This window comes from Coenobita brevimanus, chromosome 70 (genome assembly GCF_032717465.1).
Source record: "Coenobita brevimanus isolate Jiangsu-jjx chromosome 70, ASM3271746v2, whole genome shotgun sequence".
In the NCBI taxonomy this organism is placed as follows: domain Eukaryota; kingdom Metazoa; phylum Arthropoda; class Malacostraca; order Decapoda; family Coenobitidae; genus Coenobita; species Coenobita brevimanus.
The window spans coordinates 33,968,692-33,990,351 of NC_137023.1; the positions used below are offsets into that span (position 1 = coordinate 33,968,692).

At 41.3% G+C, this 21,660-nt stretch overlaps 1 protein-coding gene and 1 pseudogene across 1 annotated transcript in view; one reads left to right on the forward strand and one right to left on the reverse strand.

Moving 5' to 3' along the window:
- The window catches only part of LOC145406411 (uncharacterized), a gene marked incomplete at its 5' end in the record, with an annotated part of 93,386 nt that extends 89,402 nt beyond the window's left edge, over positions 1 to 3,984 (forward strand). The window contains 2 exons of the mRNA XM_080277569.1: positions 2,631 to 2,768; positions 3,892 to 3,984. Of these exons, the coding sequence (XP_080133695.1) occupies positions 2,631 to 2,768; positions 3,892 to 3,984 (231 nt within the window). The remainder of the gene's footprint in view (positions 1 to 2,630; positions 2,769 to 3,891) is intronic.
- A 773-nt stretch (positions 3,985 to 4,757) lies between these two features.
- Positions 4,758 to 21,660, reverse strand: part of LOC145406412 (uncharacterized) — a 36,151-nt pseudogene continuing 19,248 nt past the window's right edge.

Genomic DNA, 21,660 nt, shown 5'->3' on the forward strand with positions numbered 1-21,660 from the left:
TATAATCATTTATCAAACTAGCCTTGGAATATGCATCAGTGGTCTGAATCCTCATCTCAAAAAACACGCTACACGATGAGTATCAAGTTTAAAGGATCTAAACTATGAAAAAAGACTAGAAAAACTGAACCTACTAACAATACAAGAGAGAAGGAAAAGAGGAGACATGATTATGCTACATACTGTAAATGCATCTCAGGGAAAGAGAAAATAGACATCATTAAGTATATAATGTATGGAGAGGCATCAGCAAGAGGACACTATAAAAAAAAATGCATAAAAAGAGATCACAAAGACGTAAGGAAATTAAGTTTCCCAAATAGGGCAATTGATCAGTGGAATGCACTGCCGAATGAAATAGTGTGTGCCAATACTATTCATAAATTTAAGGATATGCGTGATTAAAATGGTTTAATACACGGGACAGTACGAGCTTGACTTATTCCTGTAAAGATACAATTAGGTAAGAACACACACACACACACACACACACACACACACACGCACAAATCATCTTATTTCACCATACACAGTGCTGTGCCGCGCTACATTGCACGTCCTCGGTGCAGCCCCTGATCGGCAACACAGGAAGGTTGGGACAGTCATTGCAGAGACTCACCTATTCAATACGTCTCAGCGACCCAAGAAAGAGCCACTGTTCTGAAGTCTCACACCCATAATATGGTACCGTGGGAACTAACATACTGTATTCAAGTCCAACTGAAACTCTAATTAAACCTCCAACCTCTTCATATCAACAAGCACTTTACTTACTTGGGTCCCTTCATTCTTCACTGATTTTACGTCTTTATTACATCCGCGAGTTCTGAAAGCGAAGTGAGAGACTTGTAATGCTGTAACGGTAGCTGTGTGTGTGTGTGTGTGTGTGTGTGTGTGTGTGTGTGTGTGTGTTAACAGTAAAAAAAAAATAAAGTTTTGATACCATATTAGTAACACTTGGTGGAAATGTTGAAGGTCAGTTGAGTGTCAGACCTTTTCTTTGGGTGGGGGAGGTGGAGGATAATAGGCCAAAAGTTAGGGTCACATGGCAAGGCTAACATGCAAAGGTGTGATCAGATACGGAACAAAATTAGGGGATTATCAGAGTAAAACAAGACCCAAGGGATATGCCAAAGGTCCGGGTCGCAGGGCGAGGTCAAATTTCGACATGCGTATGCCTGTAAGTAAACAAAATATCTTCAACAGTTTTGATCCGATCTGAATTAAACTTGGTGGGTGGGTTGCGAGTCAGATTTTATTTTTTACTTTTTTCTTTTTCTTTTTTAACAATACTTGTAGATCAAAGGTTTAGGCTGCATGTCAAGGTCAGCCTAAATACTTATCATCCAAATTTAGCCAAACTTGGTGGACAGGTTCAGGGTAAGGAACGGATGAAGGGACTCGATTCTGAGATTAACCAGCCAGATGTCAAGGTTACAGAGCAAAGTCAAAGGTCAAAGTCACAAGAAGTCAGCTTCAAATGTTTTATCCAGTTTTGACTAGACTTGGTTGAGTGGATTAGGGTAAGGAAAGAACAAGGGTCAAGGTCATAAGGCACGGTCATTAAGCTTTACCTGTGCAAGTCAGTGTGCAAACGAAATAACTAAAATAGGTTTGAACTAATTTGGACTAAATTTGCTAGAAGTGTTGCGGATCAGCCAATAGATTTATCTATTGATATAAAAAAAACAATAAGTCAAAGGTCATAAGGTCAGGTTGACTTAATAAGTTTTTATATGATTTTGAGCAAACAAGGAGGAAGGGTTCTGGGCAAAGCAAGAATGAAGATATTAGACTTCGAGAAAAATTAGTCAAGGTCAGAGTCACAAACCAAGGCCATGTGTTTGCCCGCATGCCTCAAACAGTTTCTGTTCAATTTTGATCACACCTTGTGGAAGGAATGAGGGTCACCCAAAGATAAATAGATTTCATTTTGAGAACAACAGGTCAAAAAACAGAGTCACAGGATAGGGTCACCTCAAACAGTTTGGATTCGATTTTGACCTAAGTTGGTGTAAAAGTTATGGGTCAGAGGAGAATGAATTCGAGAATAATCGGTAGAAGGTCAAGGCCACAGGACGAAGTCAAATGCATGACCCATAGACCACGTGTAGGGAGTGGATGTTGCACTCTCTTAGTGCCCCTTCAAGTCGTTTTGTTAATGCTCTTAGGTACTAAAAGTCTTCAAATGTTTTCATCCTCTTCAACTTGTTTCATTCTCGCAACACTCGCCATAACATTATTACTGCTCATCACCTTTCAATCGGTACTTCACTATTATCTACATTTTCTTTACAGTCCTCATCGCTGATACTCATTCACAAAGCTGAACCAGTTTTAAGTACTCCATTGAGAATGAACAAGCCACACAGCATCATCACCTCTAGTCATTCATCACTCCCTCGTCCTCGTGTTTGTTGCTTTGACCCTCTCATACAACCCATCCATTTATGTATATACTTAACACCCACAGGAACATGGTGTTCGGGGTAGCAGCCATCATCCACTTACCTGATGTGGTGTTACCTACTTCTTCCCTCACCTTCATCATTCTATCTCTGTCTGCCAACCTCTCTTCTTATTTCTCCTTTTCCTCGTGTCACTTTATATTACTCTTCTTTCTATTTCAGGTGACTGCCCTGAATGAGAAGCCTAATGGTTTCCTGCAAAACATGACACTATTTACAATTCCACGTGGTACCCATATAAGCAGAAAACGAGGAGGCGTGGAGGCTGCTATTGCGTCCCTGCTAACTGGGTGCAGCGCGGTAAATGCGATGTTTATCCAGGAATCAAGCCTCCACAATTTTCCCCGCATCGTGAGGCGCTGTCAGCAACAAAGGATCGCCAGTTCTGTGCATGGGAGTGATCTACAGGGACAATAGCTTACCTGACAGGCTGAGGTTGATCAACAACAATAACCGCAAGGATATAACACATTCCCAAATCTGTCTCCAATACTGATATTGAACATTTATTCCTGCTCTTACATATGTTTCACCGCCAATATACAGATAGATATATATAGTGATATATAGATATAGATAGACAGACAAACATACAGACAGACAGATAAACATATATGTATAAGCTCTTTAAAGCATCCAGCAATTTACCTTCAACATCATACATACATAACACCTTTATACGATCCCTCTTTGTCCATTCAGTCACATGCTTTACTCCATATCAAAAATTGTTACACTTCTCGTCCAGCCCATCTCACATGTTTTGTCCACCGTCTGCTATACTGCAAATATTTGATCCACACATCTCCTATCACGCTGCACTCCACCTTCTTCATCACTCACTATACACCACGCAGTCTTACCTTTTCCATTACTATCCTGCCGCATATCGAACCTACAACACTCGGGAAACCTATTCGATTATAATTTTTGTATTGATTTCCGTCACTATCCAAGGGCACAGTCACGACCTACTTACACACCACTGATACAACTCTACTCATCCTTGATTTTTTTTTTTTTTTATACCGAATATTTCCCACCAACAGTTCATTGTGCTCCCTTCATTGCATTTAATTACTTCTGCATATGCTTCATTAAAATTCAATTCCTTTTCATTCTCCAACTTTTTCAGATCCGCTTTAATTCTGACACTGACACATTTTTGACAACTTTTTTTTATTATTATTGTGTACTGCTTAATAGTCGTGTTTACCGATGGTGTGCTGCCGTCTTTCTCAATCGTTATTTCTTTTATCTTTCCATCCGTTTGGTACTCTGCTCTCGTCTGTCTCATTCTTTTGTTTTGCATTTTTATTTTTACATTCGTCTGACACTTCCCTTCCAATTCTTAACAATCTTCCATTCTCATCCTTTACATTTTCTCTCACTCATTGCTACAATTTTGTGCCTCTTTCCGCAGCAGTTTCTTACTTTTAAAGCCATCGAGCCCATGCAGCTGTTGCTGCATTCGGGGCGGGAGGCCTCACCAGGGGAGTTTTGTAAAGCGGATTAGTTTGGGAGGCGCAGCGGCCATGCTCAGTACCTTGCAGACCAGTTCTGGAAATGACGGTTACACGAGTATTTACCCACCTTACAAACAAGAGGAAAATTAGATAAAAAGAAAAAAAATCTCTAGAGAGAGATTTAGCGTTGATAACAGAAGAAAATACATCTCATAGTTCTTGGCCATCAGGATGTGTCACAGATTATTTTCGATGGGTTAGTAGGATGTGCTGGGGTTAAGACAACGGGTAATATGCTAATGAAACCTATCAGGAATGTGTTTGCCTGAGGGGGTGTGTACTGAAAAAGAGTAAAGCTACAGTTCCTTGATGGCATCAGCTAGATGTGAAATATGATGTTCAGAATTTGAGATAATTATAAAAGAAATGGTAAATTTCAAATTGGGAAGATGACATTTTTAAGGGCAAGGAATTTTCCAGGTAAGTACAGTATTTGGGAATAAACTTATATATAGTGTGACTATAGTGAATGTTGTATTTCTTTGTTTTCTAGTATAATGTCTTATTTGTTGTCACATTTTGTTTTTGTTGCAGTGTATGTACTGGAATGTATGTGTCCAGTACTGGCTAAATTATCAGTACTAAATATTTTGTATTCCTTATTCATTGCAGTTGGAATATGGTCTTAGTATGGAATGTCTGAATTATTGTTAGCTATCAGATCTGGGTATATGAACCTTTCATGACACCTGGCAATCCATTAATTCCGAAATTGTTTGCTGGCTCGATCCCTAGGCTGCCTCGATTCCTAGACTGTAATAACTTATATCCTCTTGACTGGAGTGACCAGCTCAGAGAACAGCACTGACGTTAGGCTGGTTTGCTGCCGTCTCCACTTAAAAAACTGAAGGGAAACGGACGACGAGGAATTCTTGGCTGCTGGAGTTTTGGAGGAGCATACGGCAGCTGTGAGTAGCGAACTTATGACTTTAATCCAGGAGTGACAGTAGCAGGTTAAGACTGATGCCCTTATTCTTGCTGATATAAAGCCGGAAAGTGATGCATGTGGTGAAAAAATCCTTGTTTATTTTCAGTTGTGCAAGTACAGAAAAGGTCTAAAGCATGTTCCTGTTTTGCATTTGATGAGTCAGCCGTGTGACTGAGGACTTTGCTGAAGAAATAAATAAATGAAAGACTCTTGTTACGATCTAATTCTCCTAATACTAGTAGCAATACTTCTTTTTCGCCCAGCCTTTCCCTCCCTCTCTTTTCTCCTTTTCGATATCTTTAAGATTTTCTGTTATATATATTTCTTATTCTTCAAAAGTTTCTATCTCCCTAGTCGCCTACCACTGTCTCTCTTATCGGTTCCTTCATTCCCTCCTGCTTCTTTTGCCTTCTTCCTCCTCCATAATTTCACTCTTTCACTCCACCGTATTCAGCAATCCATCAACCACTTTTTTTTTTTATATATATTTCCCCCCTCCTCCGTTAGCTCCCTCTTCCCATCCATCCCATTTTCTCTTTCACTTTTACCAATACATCATTTCCTTGCTTCTTCTCCCCTTCATTCCCACCTCCTTTGTATCTGCAACTGACAGCTTTCTCCTCAGCACCGCTCCATCTTTTTCAGTGACCATTTTCTCTTCGTTATTTTCCTCCTCCGCCTCTCTCATCACTATTTTCCTCACCATTTTCTTCCTCGTTGTGCTTCCCTCTCCTTTCACTGTGGATTCCTCCTCATCATATTCATTTATTCCTCTCCTTCCCTCTTCTGCTCTGAGCTCTTCCCCTCCTCCCCGAGGTAGTGCCAAAGGGCTGGACTGTTTGTATGGAGCGGCTTAGTTTCCTCCTCTGGGAGTAGTATGATCCATCCTTCTCGTCTTTACTTCGTTACCCGTGTTGCTCGTCTTGTGATGCCTCCCTCCTATTTTTCCTCTTTTGTCACAGTCCTCTTCCCCCCATGTTGTTCCACCCCTCTTCCCCAGGCTGCTCTTGATAAGCTTCGTACTTTTTATGCATTTCATCAACATAGTCATTATCATCACACCAGGGTACCCAGCTGGAACAAAGGCTTCTCCTAGCCTTCATATCTCAGCTCGTTTGGTTGTTACCCTATATTATCCCGCTCCACTGACCTAATGGATTTCGCTTTAACACCCATTGCACACCCGATTCACCGCCTGCCACCGGTATCAGAATAGATGTCTACCAGTTTGCTTGTCAACAAACGATGTGATCTGATCTTCAGCTTTATTACCAAGCACAGCATCTCTCTTTATGGCGCCTCTGCTCCAGGCGACCACGGTGAAACAGTGGCTGTCAGGTTCGTCTCCTTACCCTGCCTTGAGTCTGGGCTCGAATCCAACCGTGGCAGACATTTGAAGTGGGTGCTAGTAGTTTGTACTTTCGTGTGGCAATCACATAACAACACATGTTTGCACCTTGTCGATATATACCGACGAAATATGGTCTCCGACACACAGTAGAGCAGCCACTATAAAACTTTAAATAGGAGAGCACGATTCTCACTACAGATACCCCTTTCTAATTCGTACTTGACCAGCATGTGGAAAGGCAAATACTGGTTATTACTCTCGTTCCCAAGAAAAGAACCAACCCTGCAGCAGACATCATACATGTTAATATTTATAATAAGGGTTAATATATATAATAAATTGGTAAGGAAGAGGTGGTACGGTCTTACAGTGACACTATGGCTTATTATAGACACTGGCGGCTGAGGATGAACCGGTCCCTTGGAAGACGCTGCCTCAGTATCACCTTTACGGATGGCACGCTTAATTAAGAGATCCTGTGTTCATTAATATTAGATGCTCCTCCTTAATGGGGTTTCTCCTGAGAGTGAATTACGGAGATAAATTCGTGCATGGAATTCTTAGTTCAGTAGCAAGTATAGATCAATATAAACCATGTATTGAGGCAAGAATATTTCAACATTACCAAAAAAAGTGTTATAATAATATGCCAAAGTTGTCCAAAAAGCAGTTTATGGCACCCAAATCATTCAAGAAAGAATAACTCCAATGAAGTCACAGTTTCTTTTCTTTTCTTTTTTCTCTCTCTCCTGGTTGGCCATATCGTAAAACATCTAAGTCAAAATTGAACCAGGAGTGTCCAGTGATGCAGAGTGATGTACTGTGTTGCAGCGAGGGTTAGTACACCGTACTCCGTAACTCTTGAGCCCGTATTCTCGTAGGGTAAGGAGGCTCCCAAGCTTCTCTTCCTTAACGATTTATTTCCCAAACCACCCATTAATAATTTCCCCTTTGCTTCTTATAGGTTAATATCGACACAGCTTACATGATTACACACAAGAGTATAGCAACGGAGCAGAATCAGAAATTAACTGGTAAAGAAGTGGTGTTGATGAATTTCCTAACCGCAAGAGAATAACGCTGTTGGACAAATCATCTCATTGTTTGAAATAACCTCCTTTGACGTCATAAAGGTGACCTGAGTTTTCGAGTGCGCTGCTAACCAGTATATATATATATATATATATATATATATATATATATCTATATCTATCTATCTATATATATATATATATATATATATATATATATATATATATATATATATATATATATATATATATACTATTGATGGCTTAGGAAAGACTACTCATTTACATTTGGCACGAAGACAGAAGATGAATAACAATATCTGATCATATATGGAGCATAAGATTTTATTTTCCTACTGACCTTGATGTGTCTGATCCAGGGCTTCCTCAGATCCCCTTCTCACCTTTGTCCAACTGATCCCTCTATCATTCCTTATGTTTCCTTACCCCCTCCTCTTCCTTCCCCTGCCCCTTTTCCTATTCCTTCTCCTCCTTCTCCTTATCCTTCACTTCGTCATCATCATTCTCTTCCTTCTCTTCCTCGACATCTTGCTCATCCACTTCTTTTCTCCCTTTAGCATTTAATTCCTCTAACCTCCTTCCCTCCCCCCTCATGTCCTCATTCCTACTTCTTCCTCTTTTTCTTCTTCTTTTTCTTCTACTTTCACTGCCATACCTAGCCTCTGAGTTGCATATTTCCCATAACTGTCTTTCTTTTCTTCCCTCTTACCAGCGCCACTCCTATATCCTCTCTTCCTTCTTTTTCCTTTATTTTTCCTTGTCTTATCTTCCTTTACTATTCTGTCGTTTTCACCAGTCTTCCTCCTTCTCTTTATGCTTCCCTCTTTTTCCTTTGTCCTTGTCATCTCTCTCTCTCTCTCTCTCTCTCTCTCTCTCTCTCTCTCTCTCTCTCTCTCTCTCTCTCTCTCTCTCTCTCTACCTATCTATCTATATATTTGTGTGTGTGTGTGTGTGTGTGTGTGTGTGTGTGTGTGTGTGTGTGTGTGTGTGTGTGTCTGTTTATCTATCTATCAATCTCTCTATCATTCTATTCAGCTGTCTGTCTTCCTGCATCTCTGTGTCCACTCTTGCTTCTTGTTCTGCCTTACAATTCCCTCTTTGTCTCTCATCTCTTTCATCTTCCTCTCCTCTCACCCCATCTCATTTATCGCTCAAACTTTCTTCTTTCTCTCCCGCTAAATCTTCTCCGTTTCTGTCCATGATTTCTCACATTTTTACCTCTATTTCTGTCTCTCGTACTTTGCTATTTTGTTAACTTTTCCAGTCTTTCCCCCTCAGATATTTTACTGGGTTATTTTTCTCGCAATTCCACTCTAACTTTCTTCCCTTCTCTCTCTCACTTTTCAAGATTTATTCTATTATCTCTAGCTCACCTTTCCAGTTTTTTCCTCACTTTTTCACCATTTGTCTACATACTTTTTATTTTCCTTTCACTGTTTCTTTTTCCATAATACACCTTCTCTTTCTGTTTTTGAATTACGATTTCTCTCGACGTTAACAACATGCTTGTCAGTCAAATCTCTCTCTCTCTCTCTCTCTCTCTCTCTCTCTCTCTGAGTGTGGTGTGTGTGTGTGTGTGTGTGTGTGTGTGTGTGTGTGTGTGTGTGTGTGTGTGTGTGTGTGTGTGTGTGTAACCTTTGTTAATTGCACTCATTGTTTTCCTTACTGCTATTTGTTTGTCGTTCTTTGTGGTGGCCTGCATTTTCCTCAGTGTTTTCCTTTTCAATCCCTCAAGGCTCTAGCACCACAGATAAGGCAGCATCACACTCTATGCAAGGGAACAGGATGAGCCATAAGAGGCGGCACTGATGACCAGGACTGCACAAATGACACAGACTGCTTTACTCTGCCAAGGAGAAGGCAGGACGTCACGCCACCAACCCTGACATTCATCTAAAACTGTTGCTGGTTGCAGTAAACTCCTCTCTCTTCACTCCACCTCCTCCCAACCCAAGCACACACACACACACACACACACATAAAAACGCACACTTGTTTTAGCATGCAGTGCAGGATCAGCAGCTTCTTTCTCAATACTAGTGTTTAAATTCTCTCAGACGTCCTAGTCCAGAGGAGTACTGCATCTCTATGTTCCAGCAAATCTTTTAACTGTACATCATGAAAAGTGGATGGCAAACTTTATATTGCATAATTTTTTTTGTTTTTTGTATTCATTGGTGGAGAGGGACACCATCATGTGGTGGCACCGATATGCCTTAGTGATTCCATTGTCCTGTTATACAAACGTCCCTCAGCGCCTTTCCTGTCCCTTGAAATGAGTGTGGTAACAACAGAGGAATGCAATATAAAGCCGTGACCCATCGGGTTTACGTCCAGATGAGCCTGGGGTACCAACAACAATAACATTAGGGACTAGAAAACATAACTTAGACGGTAAGTTACGGTGTGACCTGTGTATCGATGCTGCTTTTTATCTCTTACTTAACCTATTTTCTCTTCTCTGCTATCTTATTTTTTCTCTCCTTTTTATCATTTCCCTGCTCTCTGAACCAGGTCCTACTTCTCCCTCCTTCTCATCACTTCTTCGATCTCACATCTTCCTCTTTCATATTCTTCCTTTCCAAAATGTGAGGATGGCACACTGAATAACGTGTCCTCACCACACTCACCACAAACTTCTCTCACCACACGGCACTGCACACCCTCTTACCACACACGGCTTGCCACTATATATTTCTCGCTACCTCACCACTGACCGCCACACCAATCATCACTACACCACTCACCACATCACACTCACCACCACAAACTTCAGACCACACCGCATCACTACACCACACACCACACTTCACACCACACCACACCAGGCCAACCACACCTCTCCAGTTCTCACCACCACACGAAATCACACCACACCACCACACCACACCGCACCACCACACTGCCCCATCACACCACACCGCACCACAGCACTACACCATCGCACCACACCACACCACCGCACCACACCAACGTACCCCACACCAAGACGAGGCGTAGCTGCTCTTACCTTTCCCTTCATTCTGTGACGTCAGGTATCATTCTGGGTGCACCCGTCCTCACATTCATCCGTATCATCTGTCAGGGGGAACTCTCTCGGGTGATTTAGTCTGGGGAGCTGCCATGTCACTGGTTTCAAATTTATACAAGGCTGAACGTCAACTTCTGCCTTTTACTTGCTGCCTTTGCCTTTCACTGCCTCCATTTGGCCCTCTACTTTTTTAAATCTCCGCCTTTTGCTTTCTGGCTTATACCTACCTTCACTTTGTTCTCTCTCTCTCTCTCTCTCTCTCTCTCTCTCTCTCTCTCTCTCTCTCTCTCTCTCTCTCTCTTGTAACGGAATATTAATAATGGGATTTGCCTAACGTATAGACAAGTGCTCCATCCCTTCCTGATGTCTGTTAAGCTCTCCAGTATGACAGCCTCTTTTTCCTCAGTACCTTTGGTCGATTTTATTAAAGTTGAGGAAGGCCTTTCGTATCATGTGGGTTCACGAGATCTGTTTCAATCCTTTCAAATTCAGAAAGTCCCTGCAAAGTCGAATTAAATTTTCTGGAGATAAGTAGCACAAACAAACACAAAAATATGTTTTTAGATTAAATGTTTACAACTATACATCCCGGTCTTTGGTTCTTATTGATGCATAATGCCAAACACATATTCCACAGCAGATTATCTCCTCACATAGCCTTACAGTATTCACTAATGGGCTTTACGTATTCCATTACGATGACGTGTATGTATTCTATTATTACTACCATCAAATGATAGTACTTAATTTCGAAGAGATTTTTGGAACTGCAAGAGTCAGGGAGGCCCTTCATTGACCCCTTCACTACTTGAGGTTTGTTCTACGGTGAATTCAATCGTCTGTTGGTTGCGACAACAAAATGTGAAAATACGTCAACAAACTAAACGATGCACTGCAAATCTATCAGCACAGGGAAGTACAGATACCACAGAATACAACGGATTTGTAAAGTATATCATGGAGGATGTGTTAACTAGTTTTCTATCCATTCGAGAATCTGATTCATAGTATTCTGTTCCATGATGTCAGCTAAGGTGATCAAATCCCTTCACTGTCACCTGATTTAACTAACAGTTTGAATCTGATAACATGTTTTTAAACCTGCGTAAGAGCGGATATCATGTTTTACTAGAACTATGTGTATGTGTGTGTGTGTGTGTGTGTGTGTGTGTGTGTGTGTGTGTGTGTGTGTGTGTCCACAAATGCGCCATAGACCATCCTTCAAGAAACTAAACTGTACTATTTGAAATGATGCAGGAACTTGTAATACCTTCCATAGCACTATTACAGACAAGCTTTCTCAAAGTCCACCACTTGACCCAAACAACAGTGCAACAAAGCTAGATGCAGAGTGACTTGACGTTAACCCCATCACACAAGATGACGCAATGCGAGTCATAATCCTTGTAATCTGAGGAGTAACCGATGACGCAACATGACGCTACTTCCCTATAAATGGTCGTAGAAATTTTTCCTGTGGATGGATTTGTGTCAAATTTGGTTGAGTCAAAGCTGAGCGTAGCCACTCTAGGGGAAATATATGGCAACACCCGGGAGCTTATCAGAGGGCCAAGCGGCCTATATTTACCTCAGTATTCTCCAGACAGTCAGGCTCGAAGGGTGTGTGAGCGCACAGCCGAGCATTTAAACACACATTTCTTACTACCACACCATCCATACTTTACATGTGTAAAGTGATATTGTGTTATATATAGTGCAGTGTGCTTGTGAAGAAAGTGTATAAGTGTTTCTTATGTATTTTCAGAGAAAGCCAGATTTCAAAATTCCTAATCAATTTTTACAGATCCTCTCCTATTTTACACTAAACCTATAATGTCTCGCAAGGACTCATCGGAGAAAGAGTACATGACAACTGACACCACTTTCATCACTCCTATGACAACTGACACCACTGCCATCACTCCTTTGACAACTGACATCATTGCCATCATTCCTTTGACAACTGACACCACTGCCATAACTTCTATGACAACTGACACCACTGTCATCACTCCTGTAACAAATGACACCACTGCCATCACTTGTATGACAACTGACACCACTGCCTTCACTCCACACGCACACACACACACACACACACACACACACACACACACACACACACACACACACACACACACACATCAGTGAGAAGGTACAGAACATGTATACACTGCTTGCCAATATGAGAATAGCGTTTACATACATAAAGGAAGACATGCTAAGAAAGATAATAACATCATTCATCAGACCAACCCTGGAGTATGCATCAGTAGTCTGGGGTCCTCATCTCAAAAAACACATAGAGAAGATTGAAAAAGTTCAAAGGACCGCTACAAGATGGGTACCAAGCTTAAGGGATCTAAGCTATGAAGAAAGACTAAATAAACTGAATCTACCAACACTACAGGAGAGAAGGGAAAGAGGTGACATGATTATGCTATATAAATGCATATCAGGGAAGGAGAAAATAGACATAAATGATTACTTAATGTATGGGGAAGCATCAGCAAGAGGACACTGCAAAAAACTGCATAAAAAGAGAGGTGATAAAGACAGAAGGAAATTTAGTTTCCCAAATAGAGCAATTGATCAGTGGAATGCACTACCGAATGAAACAGTGTTTGCCAAAACAATTCACAAATTTATGGATATGTACGATAAATATGGCTTAAGACACGGGACAGTACGAGCTTGACTCATTCCTGTAAAGGTACAATTCGGTAAGAACACACACACACATACACACACTCGCGCACACACACACACACACACACACACACACACACACACACACACACACACACACACACACACACACACACACACACACACACACACACACACAGGCTCTGATTGTACTTGTCCTCCTCTCTGCAACTCCATCTCTTCTCAAGAAACACTACAACACTGCTAGAGGACGTGAGTAACCAACTTATTTGTCTAGTTTTTATACTATTGTATTGTAAGGTATAAAATGTGTGTTTACTATATATTTCTCATAGGGAAAATGTGGTGCATTTTATTGCTATTCTCTCAGTCATCATAATCGTAAAGTATAGATCGCATCAAAATCTGAAGAAAGCTTGATCAAGCTGATGATTTCTCATGCATCCTTTTGTAAAGCCTATGTGTGAAAATAATTGGGGAAAAGTTACGAAAGACGAACATACTCAGCCTACAGGCCGAAGCGTAGGTGCTGTCACCACGCGTAACCCATCATAACGTTTCAAAATTCATTTTCTCCATAACAGTAAGGGTTATAACACTGCATTATATCATGGGCTTCCTTAACCTTTGGGCTACAAAACTGGATGGAATTTACATATATGTTTGTTACAGTGTCCCTAGCAACATACGAAATAATAAACAAATCAGTCGTTTTTAGGCGATTTTCATAGTTTTTTCGATTTACTCAAAAACTATTGGACATATCAACTTGAAACTTTCAAAGATGAAAGATCGTGAAATTCTGCATATAGACATGACCTTTGCAGCTGTGCGTCACAGGAAAAATTTTTCACGGTGATGTTGGGAAGTTATGAGAAGCTAGTTTTCACATAAATAAGGTTTTTTAGGGCTTCATTTCTGTACATTTATTCATCACTTTTATGTTTTTTTTTGTTATCTGATAGCATAAACATCAACAAAGATGATGAGAAGCGATTTATAACAATATAAGCACTTTCCAGGGGTAAATTGGGTCAAAGAAATTTTTCCCATGCCACACACACGAGCCAGTCTGAGTGAGGTTTTCGTTCTGTGCATGGAACAAAAACTTACTGGAAACTTATGGTGCGCGAGGGGGTTAAGGCACTGCTCCAAAGCACTGCATAAGAAACACTACTCTCCTCCACTCACTGCCACAAAGACTGGTTGGATGAAAATGCTTAGGGCATACATGACCTACCAATGAAGAATAAAGCATATAACACATGGTTGGTTCATCCAAGCTCCTTAACTCTACAAACTTAATTCCAGAATCTCAGAAGTGAAACCTAGAGAAAACTCCGTAACATGGAGAACAAACGGTGGACTGAGCAAGCAAAAGAGCTGCAAGGATGGGCTGATATTAATGACTAACATGGATTTTACAAGTCCATAAAAGCCATCTATTGACCAATTGAACACAACATAATCCCTATTCGATCAGTGGAAGGAGAACTCTTGAAAGACAAGCAAGCAATCATAGAGAGATGGACACGATGCGTCAATTTCTTACTGAATCAAAGAATCCCAGTGGAGCACCAGTATCCATCATAACATCCCAAATGCTCCTCAAGTGGCAGGACTCAATGTCCCACCTACACTTGCAGAAACTATTCAAGCCATTCGATCTCTAACAAATAACAAAAGCCATGGCCCAGATGGCATACCATGTGACCTAATTAAAGAGGGTGGTCTGTTACTTCACCAGCGCCTCCGTGATCTCATACTGACTATCTGGAATGAAGAACGAATTCCATCTGAATGGCATACTTCTGATATTGAAACTAGAAAAGAAGGGACCACTCAGATTGCGGCAAGAGTAGAAGTATCTCCCTCCTTGTGAATGCTAACAAAGTACTAGCCAAGATAGTATTACCCAGACTGACAAAACATCTGAGTCAACACTTCCTGAAACACAACTTGGATTTCTGAAGGAACAAAGCAGCTGTGATATGATTTTTGTTGCCCCACAGATACAAGAGAAATGTCCCAAGCAATACCGTGACTTATATATTGCATTCATCAATCTTGCAAAAGTATTTGACACTGTCAACAGACAGCTTTTATGGAATGTTCTTTCAAAATTTCGAGTTCCAAATAAATTTCTTACCATCATGAAGAGCCTACATGACAACATAAATGTTCATGGGTCCATATATCGGAGCAAATCGGTACCCACCTACATCCATACGTGGATGTTAGTGTAAAGCAAGGATGTGTCCTGGCTCCTGTCATCTTCAATATCTACAGTATCTCACTACAGTCACCCTTTTAAATCACCAAAAACTGTACCCTGATGGAATTAATTTCCAGTTCCGTCTAGACGGTAATTTATTTCATCTCAGACGTCTACAGGCACAATCAAAGACTGAAATCGTTCATTTCCTAAAACAACATTATGCTGATGACTGTGTAGTCCTTGCACCTACCCGAGTAGCTCTTCAACAGAGTCTCACCATCGTTTCCAACATATACCATGCAATGGGGCTCCGAAAAACTGTCACTAAAACAGAAATAATATGTCAGAGAAACAACCCAGCAGAGCCGCTTGCATGTCAGGAAAATGGCGAAAATGTAAAACGGGTGGAGAATTTTACATACCTTGGAAGTGTGCTCACAGATCAACATAACATTAATGCAGAAGTCCTTGCACGAATCAACCACGCCTCAGCCTTTTTTGGACGTCTCAGATCCAGAGTCCTTGAAAACACCAACTTGAGAATCGAGGCGAAGGTATCAGTATAAACTGCTATTTGCCTCTCCACCCTCTTATATGGTGCTGAATCCTGGACTTCCTACCAGCGTCACATCAAACAGCTTGAGTCGTTTCACATCTGATGTTTACAGAACATCCTAGGAGTCACATGGGAGAATTAAACCCGTCACTCACAAATTCTTCAGTGGATGATGTCAACCAGCACAGACACTATGGTGGCTAAAAGCAGCTGCCTGAGTATTGCATACTCTGCCACGTCCTGTATTGTCAACTCTCCGCAGTATGTTGCAACCCAAGAGAACAGAAGAAGAGATATGAAGATCATATACTGACAGCTCTGAGGAAATGCAGCATCATACCGAAAGATTATCTTGGACAGAAAACAAGGTCGAGTCCTATGCAGTTAGGAACCAGTCATCTCGAACAAGCTCGGACTCTGGCCAGAGAAGAGTGTAGAGAGTGAAGGCTCAACCAAGACATAGTTCTTCCAACAAACCTAGGCTTGACATGGCGACTGTGTGGCAAAGTTTGCGAATCCAGGACTGGTCTGCACAGTCACACACGTTGGCACCAATGACAATTTATCCCTCCCATTTATCAAAATCAATTAGTCATACCGCGTGGATATGTTTGGTAACACTTGACAGCCGAGTCACGGAGGTAGTCAACTGGCCATAGTTTGTCACAGTGTACGTATGTGGTCTGGGCTTATTTCCAGAGCCTGAAGTGGAACTATCTTTTTGCAACGAAATTCTAAGTACGTCAGACTTGTCATCAAAATCCAATGCGTATAAAAATTATGAAACCTTAATTTTATGACAATAATTACAAAACATAGTGCAGAACAAACATATATAGGTACGTTGTAATTTCATACTTCTTTCTGAGTTTTTGTATCACTTTAACCAAGAGGTCTAATTGACCTACATCAACAGGTATTTTGGTGAAAAATGCGTAATGTGAAATGTGTTTAATTACTTAGCAAAATAAAAATAAAAAGCACACATCTGTTGACTCGACACGTCATTCAAACATAGCATTGTCCTCTTCATTTGACGTGCCTCATTGTGTGAGTGGACCTGCCGATATATCTTGAAATGGGAGAGGAGGTTGCCTGGCGCTTGCATGAATGGACCATCAGGGTTGGACGCAGATGGTGAGTAAGATTATGTCCTTCCACGTCACTTGTTCCATTGGTAGAATGATAAGTTGTTCTACCTTCTAGTTATTATTATTATTATTATTATTATTATTATTATTATTATTATTATTATTATTATTATTATTATCATTAGGCCTAATATTCATAATCACATTTCACCGAATAAACCTTTGCTTGGTAAGATGATGATATCTTGTTTTCCTCCCATCATGGAATATTACTCATGATCGATTGCTAACCACTAGAATCGTAATCGTAATAGATTCCAATACACTGGGTGGAATCGTAATCGTGATCATAATCTTTTAAGTAATCATAGTCGTAATCGATTTCATGGGTGATGGAGTCATAGCATGTGTGACAAAAAGGCCGCCAAGACGCTGAACTAATGTTTCAGGGAAAGTTAAAGTCACAGAGCTAGGTCAAACTTTGACCTAGAGAAATCAACTTAAGCAGTTTTTATCCGATTTAGACCAAACCTGGTGGAACAATTCAGGTTGAAGAATGAAGTGAGACTATGTTGAAAACACTCAGTCATAGCTCTGGGTCACAGGGCAAGGTCAGATTTCGACCCGTCTGTCTGTGTAAGAACAAATTAAAACACTTTTTTACCCGAATCTGATTTCTATCAATAGTGGTGGAAGGGTTGAGGCTCAACCAGTTAGTTGGCATACAGCTTTTGAGAACAATAAGTTGATAGTTAAGGTCAAACGGCAAGGTCAGCTTAAACAATTTATTTCTGATTTACACCGATCTTTGTGGAAACGTTCAGGGTAAGGCGAGAATAAAGGAGTTAGATTTGGAATACAGTCAGTTATATGTCAAAGCCACAAAGAAAGATCGAAGGTAAAGTTCACATGGTAATGTCAACCGAAGCAGTTTCAGTATATCTACTGTCAGACGTCTTAATTCCTTACGGGATGGCCGCAAACAAATCGCCTCCATGTCGCTTTGTCCTCCGCCATTTCACTGCCCCGCTCCAAGCTCACACCCCCCTCTCTCATATACCTCTCCACTCCATCCCTCCATCTCATTCTTGGCCTCCCCCTCCCTCTCCCCCCCCCTCCACCTCACTCACATACATCTCTTCGTCAGTCTCTCACTCTCCATTCTTTCCACATGGCCAAACCACCATAATGTGTTTCTCCTAACGCTTCCTATCACATCCACATCCACACCACAACTCTCCTTCAATTGCTCATTTGTCACTCTGTCTCTCCACGTAACTCCGCATGCTACTACCAAATTACTCATTTCCACTGCTCTCACTCTTGACTTGCGTCCTTCCAACAAGGTCCAAGCTTCACTTCCATTAGAGTTGATATCACAATACTACCATGCAGCAACTTTTTTACTTCCATGCTTACTTCCCTACTTCCTATAAATGCTTTCAAAGAACCACCCAGGTTTCTTCTTTGTCATACACTTTCAAGCACTTCATCCTCCAAACTTCCATCCTTACTCATCACACTACCCAAATACTTAAATGCACTCACATTTTCCAATTCCTCATCATCCAACCTCACTATAAATTCAGTGACTTCATTTCTCTCGAAGACCATAACTTTACATTTCACAACATTCATCTTTAGATTACGTTTTTTTAGTCTCCCAAATTCATTCACCAAGCCTTGCGGTTCCCTCTCGTCTTTACATAACAATACACTGCAGTATCATCTGCAAACAACAGCACAGGAAGTTTCCAAATACTGCCCTCTCTCATTAGTTTCAATCTGATTAGACCAAATTTTGTGTGAGCGCTCAGAGTAATGCAAGGATGACGGAATTCGATTGAGAAAGCAATTGTTGAAGATCAAGGTCGCAAAGTAAAGTCAAATGCTCGGCCCGTGAATCAACTGATGGGTGCACGGTTATTGCATTCTCCGTGCTCCTTGTCGTTTTATTATGTTCTTGCTGTGTCCAAACGATCGCATTCAGCTTAGGAAAGGTTACTCGCACTGAACGGGTACTGAAGGCTATGCCTAACTCCACTAGTTCCGAAAGTCTCTCTTAGGGTGAAAACAAGCTTCAGAAAATAGCAAGGACAAGAATAATAGGATCTCATCTGAGTGAAGTGGCTGATATCCTCCACGCTAAGCAGGTCTCACTCTGAAGTATATGTAGTAAGGGCTCCTTATAATCAACTTTTTACCTCCGCCAACGAAGTTGGACGGAGGTTATGTATTCATGGGTGTGTGCGTACAAGATATCAACAAAAGATGTTATCGGATTTCAGTTGAGTCTGGTGGATAGGTGGGCAGTGGGTAAGGAAGAGTTCATTAGAATTTAAAGTGGATCCTGGTCCGGATGCAAGAAAAAATTTTAAATTTTATTGGTGTTGACGGAGGTGTGCACTCTATGAGGCTGTGTAAGGGGCAGACTAAGACCGTAGGATTAATTATATGTGGTCGTAAGAGCATTCGTCTGGTAAGGAAAAACAAATCACAACATTAAATCATAATTGTTATTGTCACAGGCGGATATATGCGCTCTCCGGGTGCTTTCTAGTTAATTATACTTTTTGTTAACAACCACCACATTGTAAAGGCGTACTTTACTTATTGCAGCCACCCGACGGTTATATTCAACTTGGACGGGATCTCTAGCAAAGAAGAGATTAATGAATGTTATCATATCTAACCCCTCCAGTTCAAAAGACTCTCCTGAGTAAAAAAAAAAAAAAAAATAGCTGCAAGAATGAACTACATAATTATGACGTTCTCTGGCTGCTGTCATTAACTCCACAATGAACCAGTAAAGTGCGCTTTGTAAGCGAATGACGAGCAAGCGAGCTCCATGTTATCCCAATTTCCCTCTGATATACGGAGACAAGATAGTCATGTTTGTTATTTCTCAAACTCGAGCCAAGAACATTGGTTATGTCGTTTCCACAGTAACATCGATGAACTTTGAATAATCAAAGGTGCATCGACTTACTATGAAAGAAAATCACGCGTGCCGCTTTCTATTTCGCTCCCGCATGCTGAAGCATGGGGGAGAGATAGTAGTAGAATGGATGTGGAAGATGTGCAGATTGGCCTGGGAGGAAGGTAGAGTCCCGGAGGATTGGAAGTCAGGTATAATTATTCCCTTGTACAAAGGAAAAGGGGAAAAAGAAGTGTGTGGTAATCATAGGGGCATTTGTCTTCTTAGTATAATAGGAAAAGTGTATGGTAGGATACTTATTGACAGAGTTAGAGAAAGAACAGAGGAATTAGTTGGAGAAGAACAGGGAGGCTTTAGGAAGGGAAGAGGTTGTGTAGATCAGATATTCATTCTCAGATCTTTAGTGGAAAAGTTTCTAGAGAAGGGAAAGAAGTTGTATGCGGCTTTCATGGATTTGGAGAAAGCATATGACAGGGTGGATAGACTAGGATTGTGGAAAGTGTTAAGAATATATGGAGTAGATGGGAAGTTGTTGAATGCTGTGAAGAGTATGTACGATGGTGCGAAGGCTGCAGTGCGTGTGGATGGTGAACTAAGTGAATTTTTCTCTTTGAAAGTTGGGCGGAAACAGGGATGTGTCATGTCTCCATGGTTGTTCAATCTTTACATGGATGGGGTAATAAAAGAGGTACAAGGTAGGGTAGTGGATGTTGGAGTGGCCCTGGTGAGAGAGGATAGTGTTTGGAAACTCCCTGTGCTGTTGTTTGCAGATGATACTGTGTTGTTGAGTGAAGACGAAGGGGAGCTGCAAGGCTTGGTGGATGAGTTTGGGAGAGTGTGTAAGAAACGGAATCTAAAGGTGAATGTAGGGAAGAGTAAAGTGATGGTCTTTGAGAGAGGTGAAGTCAGTGAATGTACAGCGAGGTTGGATGGTGAGGAATTGAAAAATGTGAGTACGTTTAAGTACTTGGGTAGTGTGATGAGTAAGGATGGAGGTTTGGAGGGTGAAGTGCTTGAAAGGGTACAGCAGGGAAGAAAGGTTGCTGGTTCTTTGAAAGCAGTGATAAGAAACAGGGAAGTGAGCATGGAAGTGAAAAAGTTACTACATTACAGTATTGTGATACCAACTCTAACGTACGGAAGTGAAGCTTGGACGTTGTTGGAAGGACACAAGTCAAGAGTGAGAGCAGTGGAAATGAGTTATTTAAGAGGAGCCTGTGGAGTCACATGGAGAGACAGGCTGACGAATGAGGATATAAAGGAGCGTTGTGGTGTTGATGTGGATGTGATAGGAAGCGTTATGAGGAACATACTGAGGTGGTTTGGACATGTGGAGAGGATGGAGGGTGAAAGACTGACGAAGAGAGTGTATGTGAGTGAGGTGGAGGGGGAAAGAGGGAGGGGGAGGCCGAGGACGAGATAGAGGGATGGGGTGGAGAGGTATTTGAGAGAAGGGGGTGTGAGTTGGGAGCAGGGAGTGAAATGGCGGGGGACAGGGTGACTTGGAGGCGATTTGTTTGTGGCCACCCCAAACGGGATTGAGGCGTCTGGCAATAGATAGTTAGATAGATAATAGAAGTATTGCATCGTACGAGCCACGCGGAATATTCACAATGGTCGAGTAGTTTCAGCGAACTACGGCAAATTGTCGGCCATCAATCGCGGGATGGAAGTAAGAAACATGGAGTTTCCCCTGGATGATTTCTCCCTGGATGATTTTCGGCTATTGATTAAATTTAGAATCGCTCATTGAGTCGTGTGGAGCACATATAATGAAGTGAAGAAAACAGAAGTTCTTAATATAACTCAGGGTTTGTTTGAGCTACATGGG